The sequence below is a fragment of the Salvelinus namaycush genome, chromosome 13 (assembly GCF_016432855.1).
Source record: "Salvelinus namaycush isolate Seneca chromosome 13, SaNama_1.0, whole genome shotgun sequence".
Taxonomy (NCBI): Eukaryota; Metazoa; Chordata; class Actinopteri; order Salmoniformes; family Salmonidae; genus Salvelinus; species Salvelinus namaycush.
Genome location: NC_052319.1, coordinates 22,721,870 through 22,736,536, shown reverse-complemented (window position 1 = coordinate 22,736,536; position 14,667 = coordinate 22,721,870). Strand labels below are relative to the sequence as shown.

The following is a 14,667-nucleotide window of genomic DNA, read 5'->3' as shown; positions in this document are numbered from 1 at the left end:
CAACCAAACCTTATCTCCAACCGTATAAGCTGGGGCAGGAATACGGCGACGGTTCGCCTGTATCTGATACCGGTCAGAAACTCTAAGGAGAGCCTTCCTGGCCCGATGCCAGGTCCGGTGGCAACGACGAATATGGGTCTGGACAGAGGGAACCGAGAGATCCCTCTCCTGAGAAGGAAACAAAGGAGGTTGGTATCCGTAAAGGCATTGGAAGGGGGACATCCCAGTGGCAGATGAAGGAAGGGTATTATGGGCATACTCAACCCAGGGTAATTGAGATGACCAAGAGGTGGGATCAGAGGAGACAAGACAACGCAGCGTGGACTCCATCTTCTGGTTGGCTCTCTCCGCTTGACCATTAGATTGTGGGTGAAATCCAGAAGTGAGACTGACTGTAGCTCCAATGGCCAAACAGAAGGATTTCCAGACAGCAGAGGTAAACTGAGGACCACGGTCAGACACAATGTCACTGGGCAATCCGTGAACCCTGAAAACCTCCCTGACCAGGATCTCGGACGTCTCCGTAGCCGATGGAAGCTTGGAGAGAGGAACAAAATGAGCAAACTTGCTGAATCTGTCCACAATGGTCAGAATGACCGTGTTCCCAACAGAAGGGGGCAATCCCGTGACAAAATCCAGGGCCAGATGCGACCAAGGTCGCCGAGGAATAGGTAGGGGGTGAAGAAGCCCAGAGCTGGGCCGATTGGTACTCTTGTTCTGGGCACAAACAGGACATGCGGCAACAAACCTCCGGGTATCTTCTCCCATGGCAGGCCACCAAAAACGTCTGCGCAGTAGTGCCATAGTCCGAGCAACGCCAGGGTGACAAGCTATCTTGCTGGCGTGGGACCACTGAAGGACAGCAGAACGGACCGACTCGGGTACGAACAACCGACCGGGTGGACCGTTACCGGGGCCGGGCTGCGTCCGAAGGGCCGCCATCACATCCTCCTCTATCCTCCATGTAACGGCTCCCACGACAACATTCTGGGGAAGAATCGTCTCAGTCTTGACCCCACTCTCCTCCGTCTTAGAGAACATCCGGGACAGGGCGTCCGCCTTCCCGTTCTTAGACCCAGGTCGGAACGTCAGGGAAAAATTGAAACGTCCAAAAAACAAGGCCCACCTAGCCTGACGGGCGTTGAGACGTTTAGCCGATTGTACGTAAGCCAGATTCTTGTGGTCAGTCCAGACCACAAACGGTTGCTCCGCTCCCTCCAACCAGTGCCGCCACTCCTCCAAGGCAAGCTTCACAGCGAGAAGCTCCCGGTTACCCACATCGTAGTTTCTTTCAGCTGGAGAAAGACGACCAGAGTAGAAAGCGCAGGGATGGAGTTTACCGTCAGTGGAGCTACGCTGGGACAGGATGGCGCCCACACCCACATCAGAAGCATCCACTTCCACAACGAACTGACGGGAAGTGTCAGGTTGAGAGAGAATCGGGGCGTTGGTGAATCGGCTCTTCAAGTCCAGAAATGCTCGGTCTGCCTCAGGAGTCCAACAGAACTTTCTGGTGCAAGACGTCAGGGCAGTTAAAGGTGCAGCCACCCGGCTGTAGTCACGGATAAACCTCCGATAAAAATTCGCAAACCCCAGGAATCTCTGGAGCTGCAATCTTGTACCGGGCTGGACCCAATCCCGAACCGCCCGAACCTTCTCTTGGTCCATCTTGATCTCTCCCCTGGATATGATGTACCCGAGGAAGGACGTTGTATGGGCGTGAAAATCACACTTCTCCGCCTTCACGAACAGACGGTTCTCCAATAACCGCTGCAGGACCTGCTTGACATGCAGAACGTGGCTAGAAAGCTCCTTTGAGAAGATGAGGATATCATCCAGGTAAACGAACACAAAAATACCAATCATATCTCTCAAAACGTCATTCACCATACTTTGGAACACCGCCGGAGCGTTGGTCAGTCCAAACGGCATCACCTGGTACTCAAAATGTCCCATCGGAGTATTGAACCCAGTCAACCACTCGTCCCCCTCCTTGATCCGAACCAAATGATAAGCATTACGTAAATCAAGCTTCGTAAAAACCGTAGCACCCTGTAAGGAATCGAAAGCCGAGCTCATCAAGGGCAGGGGATACTTGTTCTTAACCGTAATCTCATTCAAACCCCGATAATCAATACACGGTCGAAGAGAACCATCCTTCTTGCTCACAAAAAAAAATCCTGCTCCCAAAGGTGATGACGATGGCCGAATGAGACCTGTAGCTAGAGACTCCTTGATGTAGGTCTCCAAGGCCTCACGTTCCGGTCGAGAGATACTGTATAACCGTCCCTTGGGAAAGGCAGATCCAGGAAACAGATTAATCGCACAATCATAAGGTCGGTGGGGAGGAAGAGACAGAGCCTTCTGTTTACTGAATACCTCACCCAACTCGTGATATGTTTCTGGAACCAGGGACAAATCAGGAGGAGCAGAGTCACTGACCTGACTGGAAACAGCAGGAGAACAGGCAGTCCTAAGGCAGTTAGCATGACACTCAATGTTCCAACTAGTTACCTTCCCTGTCACCCAATCAAACGAGGGATTGTGTTCCTTCAGCCAGGGGTAACCAAGAACCAGAGGAACATGGGGCGAGGACAAAATGAAGAAAGAGATAAACTCTGAATGATTTCCCGACACCAACATCTTAACCGGTTCAGTCCTCATAGTGATCCGTGCCAGACTACTGCCGTTCAGAGTGGTTGCTTCAATGGCTTCCGGCAATTGCTCCTTGGAAAGCCCCAGCTGTTCCACCAAGTCGGCATCCATAAAGTTGCCATCGGCACCTGAATCGATAAAAGCGTTCAGGTCAAAACTCTGATCCTTATTCATAAGGGTCGCAGGAAAACGGGGTCTGACAAGATCCTTGAGAGATTGAAACTGGCTCGCTAAAATTCCTCCCAAATTTAGCGAGCCGGGCAGTTTAACGGGCGCTGTGGACAAGCGGAGTTGTAATGTCCCGATCTACCACAGTAGAAAGAGCTATTGGTCTCACGTCTACGTTGGCGCTCCTCCTTAGTTAGCCCGTGTCGCCCCACTTGCATTGGTTCAGAATCTGGTGGCAAGACTCCTCCACTAATCCCGTGTGGAGAATAACGATCAATACGTCCTGGTTCACCTCCTGAACCGAATGGTAACCGAGTTACAGATTGATTGGATAGACCCCACTGCTTCTCCCTCCTTCTCTCTCGGACTCTATTATCAACCCGAATAGATAAAGCGACCAAGCTGTCTAATCACTAGGCTCTGGATAAGAAATCAGCTCATCCTTAAGTTCATCTGACAACCCCTTGTAAAAAACCGCTTGTAGTGACTCCTCATTCCAACCACTCTCCACAGCCAATGTCCTGAACTCAATCATAAAATCTGCCACACTGCGATCTCCTTGGCGAAGAGAGAACAAACGTTTAGCTGCGTCCTTACCTCGGACTGGATGATCAAAAAGCTTCCTCATCTCTCCCGTGAACTCCTGATATGAAGCCGTGCAGGGTCCCTGTCGTTCCCAAACGGCTGAAGCCCATTCCAGAGCTCTTCCACGCAACAGTTCAATAACCAAGGCTATCCTAGCCTTGTCAGTGGCGTAAGAATGGGGCTGTAGATCAAACACTAACCCACACTGCATAAGAAACGAACGGCATTTTCCCAAATCCCCTTCATATTTATCAGGCGTCGGTACCTTGGGTTCACGAAATGGAACCGCTTCAGACACGGCAGGTGAGATGGGTGAAACCGGTGGTGAATGAATCACCTGCAAACTGAGCTGATCCTGGACTTGTGTCAAGCTAGCAGATAAATTCTGGATCGAACTCGCTATCTCCTGTAGCGCCGTATTGTGTTGTCCCAATTTCTTCTCCTGCAGGGTAATGGCATGGCAAACGGAGTCCAGGTCCGCTGGGTTCATTACTGGCCGGATCGTTCTGTCACGATCTTTCAAGATCGAACCCAGAAGCAGACCAGGACAAGGAGCGTAGGAAGAAGGTGAGTATTTATTTACAGTGAAATGTGAAAAGGTAGATATATCCAGATGGCGTAGCGGGCAGCGGTGGTGAGTAGATGAGAGGAAATAGGTGAATCCAATGTAGTAGCAGAATCCTCTGTCAACCAGGCGGGAATGGAGTGAATGATCCAGGTGAGTAACTGAAGACAAAACAAACGGAGGTAAGTTCAAGGCAAGCAATACGTAAATGAAAACAACAAAACAAATTCTATCCAACTGGAGTCTGGTACTCAGGCACAACATACTGTTCATGGCTAACGATCCGGCAGGGAATGGAAGTCAGGTCAGAGCTTTTGAAGGGTAGAGATGATGATCAGGACAGGTGTGCAGATTACTGACGGGAAACAGGTGCGGGTGAAATCAATCTCCCAATGAGCTAATTCGCCCGGCAACCAGACAGGGTGCGTTCCAGGACACCTGAAACACACTCCAGGACAGACACACAGGCAAACCCAGACTCAGGAAGCGGGATTCGTGACAGTATTGATGCTTTGCTTGTTTGATGGTTCGTCTGAGGGCATAGCGGGATTTTTCATAAGCTTCTGGATGAGTCTCCCGCTCCTTGAAAGCTGCAGCTCTAGCCTTTAGCTCGATGCGGATGTTGCCAGTAATCCATGGCTTCTGGTTGGGATATGTACGTACAGTCACTGTGGGGACGACGTCATCGATGCACTTATTGATGAAGCCGATGACTGAGGTGGTGTACTCCTCAATGACATTGGATGAATCCCGGAACATATTATAGTCTGTGCTAGCAAAACAGTCCTGTAGTGTAGCATCCACGTCATCTGACCACTTCCGTATTGAGCGAGTCACTGGTACTTCCTGCTTTAGTTTTTGCTTGTAAGCAGGAATCAGGAGGATATAATTATGGTCAGATTTGCCAAATGGAGGGAGAGCTTTGTATGCATCTCTGTGTGTGGAGTAAAGGTGGTATAGGATTTTCCCCCCCCTGGTTGCACATGTGACATGCTGGTAAAAATTTGGAGAAACTGATTTAAGTTTGCCTGCATTAAAGTCCCCGGCCACTAGGAGCGCCGCTTCTGGGTGAGCATTTTCTTCTTTGCTTATGGCCTTATAGAGTTGGTTGAGAGCGGTCTTAGTGCCAGCTTCGTTTTGTGGTGGTAAATAGACGGCTACGAATAATACAGATGAGAACTCTCTTGGTAGATAGTGTGGTCTACAGCTTATCATAAGGTACTCTACCTCAGGCGAGCAATACCTCGAGACTTCTTAAATATTAGACAACGCTCACCAGCTGTTATTGACAAAAAGACACACACCCCCACCCCTTGTCTTACCAGAGGTAGCGTCTCTGTTCTGTCGGTGCATGGAAAATCCCGCTAGCTCTATATTGTCCGCATCTTCATTCAGCCATTTGCGGCCCCTTTTCTGGCATCTTTTCTTCACGCAAAAGGCGTGGATCTGGGCCTGTTCCAGTGAAAGCAGGATATCCTGCTCGTCGGACTCGTTAAAGGAAAAAGTTTCTTCCAGTCCACGGTAAGTAATTGCTTTTCTGAGGTCCAGAAGTTATTTTTGGTCATAAGAGACGGTAGCAGCAACATTGTGTACACAATAAGTAAAAAAAATAAGTTTACAAACAAATTTACAAAATAGCACAATTGGTTGGGAGAATGTAAAACGTCACCCATGTTCTTCGGCGCCATCTTTTGGCATTAATGCGTTTGAGCCAATCACTTGTGTTGTGACAAGGTAGGGGTGGTAAACAGAAGATAGCCCTACCTCTGCTGCAGAGGGTAAATTCATTAGAGTTACCAGCCTCAGAAATTGCAGCCCAAATAAATGCTTCACAGAGTTCAAGTAAGACATCTCAACATCAACTGTTCAGAGGAGACTGTGTGAATCAGGCCTTCGTGGTCGAATTGCTGCAACGAAACCTCTACTAAAAGACACCAATAATAAGAAAATAATTGCTTGGGCCAATAAGCACGAGCAATGGACATGAGACTGTTGGAAATCTATCCTTTGGTCTGATGAGTCCAAATTTGAGATTTTTGGTGAACAGATGATCTCCGCATGTGTTGTTCCCACCGTGAAGCATGGAGGAGGTGTGATGGTGTGGGGGTGCTTTGCTGATGGCACTGTTGGTGATTTATTTACAATTCAAGGCACACTTAACCAGCATGGCTACCACAGCATTCTGCAGTGATACGCCATCCCGTCAGGTTTGCCCTTAGTGGGACTATCATTTGTTTTTCCACAGGAAAATGACCCAAAACACACCTCCAGGTTGTGTAAGGGCTATTTTACCTAGAAGGAGAGTGATATAGTGCTGTATCAGAAGACCTGGTCTCCACAATCACCTGGCCTCAACCAAATTGAGATGGTTTGGGATGAGCAAGGCAAAGGGTGGCTACTTTGAAGAATTTAAAATATATTTATATTTGTTGAACACTTTTTGTTTACTACACGATTCCATAAGTGTTATTTCATAGTTTTGATGTCTTCACTATTCTCCAATGTAGGTGTGTCCAAACAAGCACCCTTGTTACCACCCTCCTCCTCCCCAACTCTATCTCTTCAGTCTCTCTCTCTCTCTCTCTCTCTCTCTCTCTCTCTCTCTCTCTCTCTCTCTCTCTCTCTCTCTCTCTCTCTCTCTCTCTCTCTCTCTCTCTCTCTCTCTCTCTCTCTCTCTCTCTCACAAAAGTAACATAATACAATATGTAAATATTTAACATTTGTATAACATTTCTAACATTTTGCTATAGAATTATTAGGCAATGAATATATCCAGCTATTAGATATAGAACATGTTCTATTAGGTTGAATATTCTGTATGTGTTTATTTACTCAGCTCTGCTCTTATTAAATCATCTCATGTACCAAGAAGAGCTCTGCTGTTTCTGGATAGTCCAGTCCCTGTAGAGTCCCATCTGTCATGTGAAGCCTGCGTATGTACTAGTGCCTGCATAGCGTCCATAGTGTCACTAGTCCCTCCGCCACTAATCCAGGGCTATTCATGCCCAGTTTTCTCTTAATGGATCGCAATCCTATTATTCTTTCTTGGAAAAACTACTGGGACTGAGCCTGAGTGTGCGTCCCAAATGGCACCCTATTCCCTAAATAGTGCATTACTTTTGACTAGACCCCTAGGGCATAGGGTGCCATGTGGGACACAAGCCGAGGGTTTAGTTAGGACGCGTCCTTGGTGCTCCGGTCTAGTCCCCTGGGTTGTGGAAGGACGAGGCATTGGCTGACAAAATAGCCACCACCACTGGGACGCCCTGGGTTAAATGTCCCCAGTGGACCAGGGAAACAGAAAGATGGGGGTGTTTGTATTTAGGATGTGTCCCATGTCTGATCAGTCAGTGGGCATCCAGGGCACAGGAGCACAAAATGGCCCCCATAGGCCAGGCAGGCGGGCAGGCAGGCAGAGGGATGGGGGATGTTTGTATTTAGGATGATTTCCCCTGCACTGACTGATTTAGGATGGTTTCCCCGCTGGTTGATTAAGGACGGTGTGACCATAACTGATGAGTGGGCATATACCCGGAGCACAGGGGTAAAGGGGAGAGGCTACAGGGCTATTTGTTCCCATTTGTCCCCATGGCAACGGTGTTTTGTCCCCTCTTTAAACCCAGATCTATTCTCACAGCAATCAGTTATTTTCTGTGCATGTCAAATACAGCTTTCTCAGCCCAAGCATCATTTCAGTTGTGTAGAAAGAATTGAGACCACAAAATGTATTTAGGATGACTCCCTCTGAAAACTAAAGTCGAAGCAGAAGTACATTAAACATCAGATTTCGCTGTAGGCTTACACTGTGTGTATGTAGTTTCCAGTGTATTAATGATACTTTACAGCTTTATTTGCTTTAACCCCATAGGTAAAGTGTCATGCTGTGGAGCCAGCATCTTTATTTGTGTTTTACCTTTGGTGATTTTGAATGGTTCACCCCATCCCTCATCTGTCATTTGCTGTTAAATTGTCATCTAAAATATTTAAGAGTGCGAGAGACTTATTCCCATATGAACTTTAACAGCATCTAGCGTGAAGCACGAAATGGCTAAATTCTTTAAATGGAATACATGACCTGTATTTTATGTGGTAACCCCACAGAATGCAGCACAGCAAATATGTTTAGAAAGACTTTAAGTAGTCAAAATCTAACTTAAAAGAAGCATAAACTCCAAAGAAGTCAAAATCCAAAACTTCACACTGGTGTGTGTATTTTGTCTCGTCTGCTCAGCTGTGCTGGAGATATAGATCATTTTAGTGAGAACAATGTATAGCCACTTTGACCTCTCACAGACTTTTGTGGAAGTAATCTAATTTCCTTTGTGTACATTACTAAGTGTTCACCACCAATGTACAGACAGTTCATCTCACACGAGCTTCAGCTTGCATCAGATCCCTTGTGCAAGCCAAGCCAGTCGTCTCCTCCCTCCCTCTCGAATAAAGCAGCCACGCGACCGTTTCCTGTTTGTTGCATAAAGGCAGAACGGTTCGGGTGACAGCGATGTGAAACTGCCAAGGGCCGTACAGCACGCCTATAGCCCTAGTCAATCAAAACAGGCATGACTACACACACACACACACACACACACACACAGTCACAGTCCCCCTATAGCCTAGACAGTCAAAACAGGCATGACTGCACACACACACACAAACACACTGTCACAATTCGACTATAACCTAGTCAGTCAAAACAGGCATCCCTGCATGTTAGGGCTTGTATGGGACAGGAGTGAAATTAGGCACGGGACCCTTTGAGATGGTCCGCTCAGTGCTGTGTGTGTATGTGTTTGTGCGTGTGTCCGCGTGTGTATGTCCTTCACTGGGCTGAGGATGGCTCCAGTGATTCACTATTGCAGACACACAGGCAGGCTCAGCTCTCTCTGTGTGGATAAACTAGGCAGGATATCTTTAGGTGGTCAGCTGGCAGAGCACAGGCCCTGCACTGTTAATCAGCTCAGGAGCACCTGAGAACTGCTCACACTGACATGGCTGATTAACTGGCGATATGGTTTAGTTAGACAGAGAGTGAGAGGGAGCAAATGAGAGACACTGAGATTGTAGTGGGTAGAAAGTAGAGGAAGAAAACAGACCTGAATAGTTGAAGAATCTATTTAAATTGTATGTGGAAAATCTATTTCCTGTGTGCTTTATGAAGGCATTAATTACCTTCTTTAGCTATCTAAAGTTCCTGAACCATAAGCATATGAGGATGTGTGTATTCTTAACGAGAGGATGAATAAAAATACATCAGTAGAGAGATAAAGTGGAGTCGCAATTCAACGGCTCAGACACAAGACGTATGTGGCAGGGTCTACAGACAATCACAGACTACAAAGGGAAAACCAGCCACGTCGCGAACACCAACGTCTTGCTTCCGGACAAGCTAAACACCTTCTTTGCCCTCTTTGAGGATAACACAGTGCCACCGACTAAGGACTGTGGGCTCTCCTTCTCCGTGGCCGACGTGAGAAAGACATTTAAGCGTGTTAACCCTCACAAGGCTGCCGGCCCAGACGGCATCCATAGCCACGTCCTCAGAGCATGCGCAGACCAGCTGGCTGGAGTGTTTACGGACATATTTAATCGCTCCCTATCCGAGTCTGCTGTCCCCACTTGGTTCAAGATGTCCACTATTGTTCCTGTACCCAAGAAATCAAACTGAACTAAATGACTATCACTTCTGTCATCATGAAGTGCTTTGAGAGGCTAGTTAAGGATCATGTCACATCTACCTTACTTGACACCCTAGACCCGCTTCAATTTCATTACCGCCCCAATAGATCCACAGATGATGCAATCACCATCGCGCTGCACATTGCCCTATCCCTCAGGACAAGAGGAATACCTATGTAAGAATGCTGTTCATTGACCATAGCTCAGCATTCAACACAATAGCACCCTCCAAGCTCATCATTAAGCTTGGGGCCCTGGGTCTGAACTCCACCCTGTGCAACTCGGTCCTGGACTTCCTGACGGGCCACCCCCTGGTGCTGAACATCGGAAACAACATCTCCACTTTGCTGATCCTCAACACAGGGGCCCCACAAGGGTTCACCCATGACTGTGTGGCCACGCAAGCGTCCAACTCAATCGTCAAGCTTGCAGACGACACAACAGCAGTGGGCCTGATTACCAACAATGACGAGACCGCCTACAGGGAGGAGGTGAGGGCCCTGGGAGTGTGGTGCCAGGAAAATAACCTCTCACTCAATGTCAACAAAACAAAGGAGCTGATTGTGGACTTCAGGAAACAGCAGAGGGAGCACGCCCCTATCCACATCGACGGGACAGCAGTTGAGAAGGTGGAAAGCTTCAAGTTCCTCAACAGGTACATCAAAGCTGGGACAGAGAGACTGAAAAACAGCTTCTATCTCAAGGCCATCAGATTGTTAAATAGCCATCACTAGCCACCTTCCACTGGTTATGCAACCCTGCACCTTAGAAGCTGCTTCCCTATATACATAGACTTGGAATCACTGGTCACTTTAATAATGGAACACTAGTCACTTTAATAATGTTTACATAATGTTTACATACTGCTTTACTCTTCTCATATGTATATACTGTATTCTATTCTACTGCATTTTAGTCAATGCCACTCCGACATTGCTCGATCCGGTATTTATATATTTCTTAATTCCATTCTTTTACTTTTAGATTTGTGCGTATTGTTAGATACTACTGCACTGTTGGAGCTAGGAACACAAGCATTTCGCTACACCCGCAATAACATCTGCTAAATATCTGTATGTGACCAATAACATTTGATTTGATTTATTTAAAAAATAGGGGCCACAATCCAAAAGTACTACAGCCAGGCAGTGCTAGCTGTGCCACCAGAGACTCTGGGTTCGAGCCCAGGCTCTGTCGCAGCTGGCCGCGACCGGGAGGTCCATGGGGCAACGCACAATTGGCCCAGCGTCGTCCGGGTTAGGGGAGGGTTTGGCCGGTAGGGATATCCTTGTCTCATCGCACACTAGCAACTCCTGTAGCGGGCCGGGCGCAGTGCACAGGTCGCTAGGTGTACGGTGTTTCCTCCGACACATTGGTGCGGCTGGCTTCCGGGTTGGATGCGCGCTGTGTTAAGAAGCAGTGCGGCTTGGTTGGGTTGTGTTTCGGAGGACGCATGGCTCTCGACCTTCGTCTCTCCCGAGCCTGTACGGGAGTTGTAGTGATGAGACAAGACAGTAACTACTAACAATTGGATACCACGAAATTGGGGGTAAAAAAATATATATATATTATAAAATTTAAAAAAAAAAAAGAAGTACTACAGCCTGTCTTTAGCTGTGCCCTTCTATGACCTAACTAAAACTCTTCAAAACTCGTTAATGCACTTTACCATTCTCCATTTGCTTTGTTCTTTCTTTGCTCAGAAAGTATTAACTGATCTCCCTCTCCCTCTTCCAGACCTGAGCGACCAGTTGCTAGAGGTGGTGGGTCTGGAGGGGGCCATGGAGATGGGGAAGATCTACTCAGGCCTGAAGAGTGCTGGCCGCAGACTGGCCCAGTGTGCTAACGTCACCATCAGGTCAGGACCCTTTCTGCTACTATCCCCTCTGTCCCTCCATCCATCCCTCCACCCATCTTCCTCCCTTCTTCTCCCCACTTCCATCCCGTTGTGTCTCCGTCACCAGAACCAGAGCTGAGTCCCGCAGACAGAAGTGTCTCCTGCTCCCTTCTCTTCCTCACTTCACACTCTTTAAAACATGAGGTTCTTCTGAGCCTCTGTGTCCAGTAAACAGAACATTGACCTGCTGACTCACTCATTACAGCCACAGAGAGGCTGGCCATCATGGCCTGAAGAATTAGCTTTTTCACACGTCTGAGGGCACTCAGGCCACTTTTGGATATGCCAACCAACCAATCTGTTTTAGAAAAGTGGAATTAGTTCACATGTTGTTGTTGCTCTAGCAGTTCCCACTCCATTAAACATTTACAGTAAGGCCAGTTAAAGTACAGTTTATAGCGGACTCAGTCAAAGCTTTCCCCTCACCTGTTTCAGCCTACCCTTAATATTTTCCGAAAACAGAATTAAAATAACATCCATCAGTCATTCTCCCATACTGAGTTTCCCTAGCTGGAGAGGCATGCATGACAGGCTTAAACTATCTTTGTGTGTGAGTGTGTGTGTGTGTGTGTGGGGGGGGGGGGGGGGGGTCTGTGAGTTAGTTTAGAGTGGGGGCCTGTCTGGGAAAAGGACTCGTGGGAACAAAGACAGCAGTGTTTGACTCTGGTCCTGGGATGGTATGGACAGTGTGAATGGGAATATCGTGCCTCAGAGGTGCATGTGATCTGACTCTGACCCCCTATCTCTCTACTCACAGGACATCCCGGCTGCTGCCCATGCAGATCGATGGGGAGCCTTGGATGCAGCCCCCATGCACGGTCAGAGACTCACCACACACACTAACACACACCCTACCCCCACGCTACACCTCCACCTCCACCTGCCTCCCTTCCTGCTCCCTATGCCTTTTCAATTTCCTTCTCTCCTTCTCTCTTCCCTCCATCCCTCTCCATCACACTCCCCACCTTCACTGTGACAGCTGTGTTAATTGAAACAGTGTTTTGTCACAGCGGACCACTGACTGGTTATGTCATTAGAGGAGGAGGAAATGCTCGCTGGAATCCATTCACACATCACGTAGTAACAGCAAAATGCCCTCTGCTATATATAGAACAATTCAGTTTAAATAGTGTTGAGAAAAGAAGTGTGTCACCCTAAACCTCAGCGCCCCATCCTCCTTTATACAGTTGAACTTGCGGGGATGTCAGGCTGAGCTGAGGCACAGTGTTCTGTGTTCTGTTCTTTGTTGGTTATTTGGATTTCAAGGTCAGATAGTTGCTCTGAAAAGTGAATCTTCTATCTGTGGGGTAGCATGAAAAGCTGGCTATTTCTTTAGCAGGAAATGATGGTAAAATAACATTGTGTATCTTATATGTTAAGGATTTAGAAGTAGAAAAGAAGGACCAGACTTCTAGACACTTCCTGGTCAAATTTTCTCTTGTCCCTCCCTCCTACAGATGAAGGCACATTGGTTTCTGAAGCAAACTTCCATTGTCCTACAAGAGTTGTTGAATATCGTTTCATCTTGTCCCTCCTCCCCTTACAGATCAAGATCACACATAAGAACCAGGTTCCCATGCTACTGGGCCCTCCTCAGAAGACCCCCTTCTTGTTCTTCAAGAGACGCAACAGAAGTCGGGACTATGAGTGAGGAGGACACTTCAAACTCCCCCCTCTTCACAAACACATTCACCAACCCCTCGGGACAACTCAATAGGTCCCACAGACCAAGTCATTGCCCCTTGGACCTACAGTACCACTTCAGAATGAACTGACTTCCTCTCAGTGTAATGACCACTTCCTGTGTATCCATGTTCTAGCTTCTAGAACTTCCTGTGAACTCTGAACTCTGACCCTGCCACTGGCACACTAGCTCAGTCAACCCCAGCTCCAAACTCAGCTTCAGCCCCAGCCCCAGCCCCAGCCCCAGCCCCATCAGTAATGCCACACTGCCTTGGCAAAACACAGTGCCAGCAGCATATAGGTTCATCTAGGATACTGCCTTGGTTCTCAAATGGAGGGATAGAGAGATGGAGTGATAAGGAAACACATAAAGAGAGAGAGAGACAAAGAGCGAAGCAGCAGAAGGGGAAATGGGAAGAGAAGAGTAGAAGAAAAGAAAGAGCGCAAAAGAGAGAGAGCAAGGGATGGAATGATTGACATACAGCAGATGAAAGTAGAGTGTGTGTGTGTGTGTGTGTGTGTGTGTGTGTGTGTGTGTGTGTGTGTGTGTGTGTGTGTGTGTGTGTGTGTGTGTGTGTGTGTGTGTGTGTGTGTGTGTGTGTGTGTGTGGCAAGCTCTCCTCTCTCTTTGAGGAGCCCGTTGAATAATGGATCAGAGCTTGTAGAGTATTCACTCCAGTGTCTCTCCACGGCACAGAACACTGCACTGCCTGAGAGATGAAACGGAAAGAGATCATCTATTATTGACTGCTTCGTTTACGCTTGACGGTGGCAGCAGGACAAAACACACAGTAACAATGGCCTGGGAAGCATGGGAAACTCAAACTAACATGCAGGGATTTTTCCCCCCCAGCATATTTGCTCACAACAACCATCTTTAGCCTAGTTTTGTAGAATATCAATAGCTGATCTGGTGTCAGGTCAAACAGATGGCAAGGACTGGAGGTTTGTCTGTTTATCTTCATGTGGCTTATTCACATACTGTAGACAGGTCACCCACCATCTTAGTAAGTGTATAAACCCCTCTGAGACTCAGTCACACAGGCCCTCAACTTGGTTGGAGAGAGACGTGGACCTTACTTATATGCATCACTGTAGCGACGTGAGATGAGAGCGGAGTCCCATGTCCCCCTCAGAAGTGCCCAGTAGGATCAGCTATAGGTTGAAGAAAGAAACCCAGTGTAGAGAAGACCAAAGGAGTTTGGGGTGAGGAGTGGACGAGATATATATCACTGTAGAGAATGTGAGATAAGTCTGTTGCCCAATCAGAAGAGCCCAGTAGGACCTCTATAAGAGCAGAGTTCAGTGTAGAGGAAGAGGAGACTGAAGGAGGTTGGGTAGGTCCTTACTGTAATGTTACATGTATCACTGTAGAGATGAGAGAAGTCCCAATCAGAAGTGCACACTAGGACAGCTGTAGGTTGAATAAGCAGTAGTGC

At 47.7% G+C, this 14,667-nt stretch overlaps 1 protein-coding gene across 1 annotated transcript in view; it reads left to right on the top strand.

The window, feature by feature from the left end:
* The window catches only part of LOC120058028 (diacylglycerol kinase beta), a 130,088-nt gene extending 116,548 nt beyond the window's left edge, over positions 1-13,540 (top strand). The window contains exons 22-25 of the mRNA XM_039006512.1: positions 11,387-11,507; positions 12,304-12,364; positions 13,093-13,193; positions 13,420-13,540. Of these exons, the coding sequence (XP_038862440.1) occupies positions 11,387-11,507; positions 12,304-12,364; positions 13,093-13,193; positions 13,420-13,540 (404 nt within the window). The remainder of the gene's footprint in view (positions 1-11,386; positions 11,508-12,303; positions 12,365-13,092; positions 13,194-13,419) is intronic.
* Positions 13,541-14,667: the final 1,127 nt, after the last annotated feature.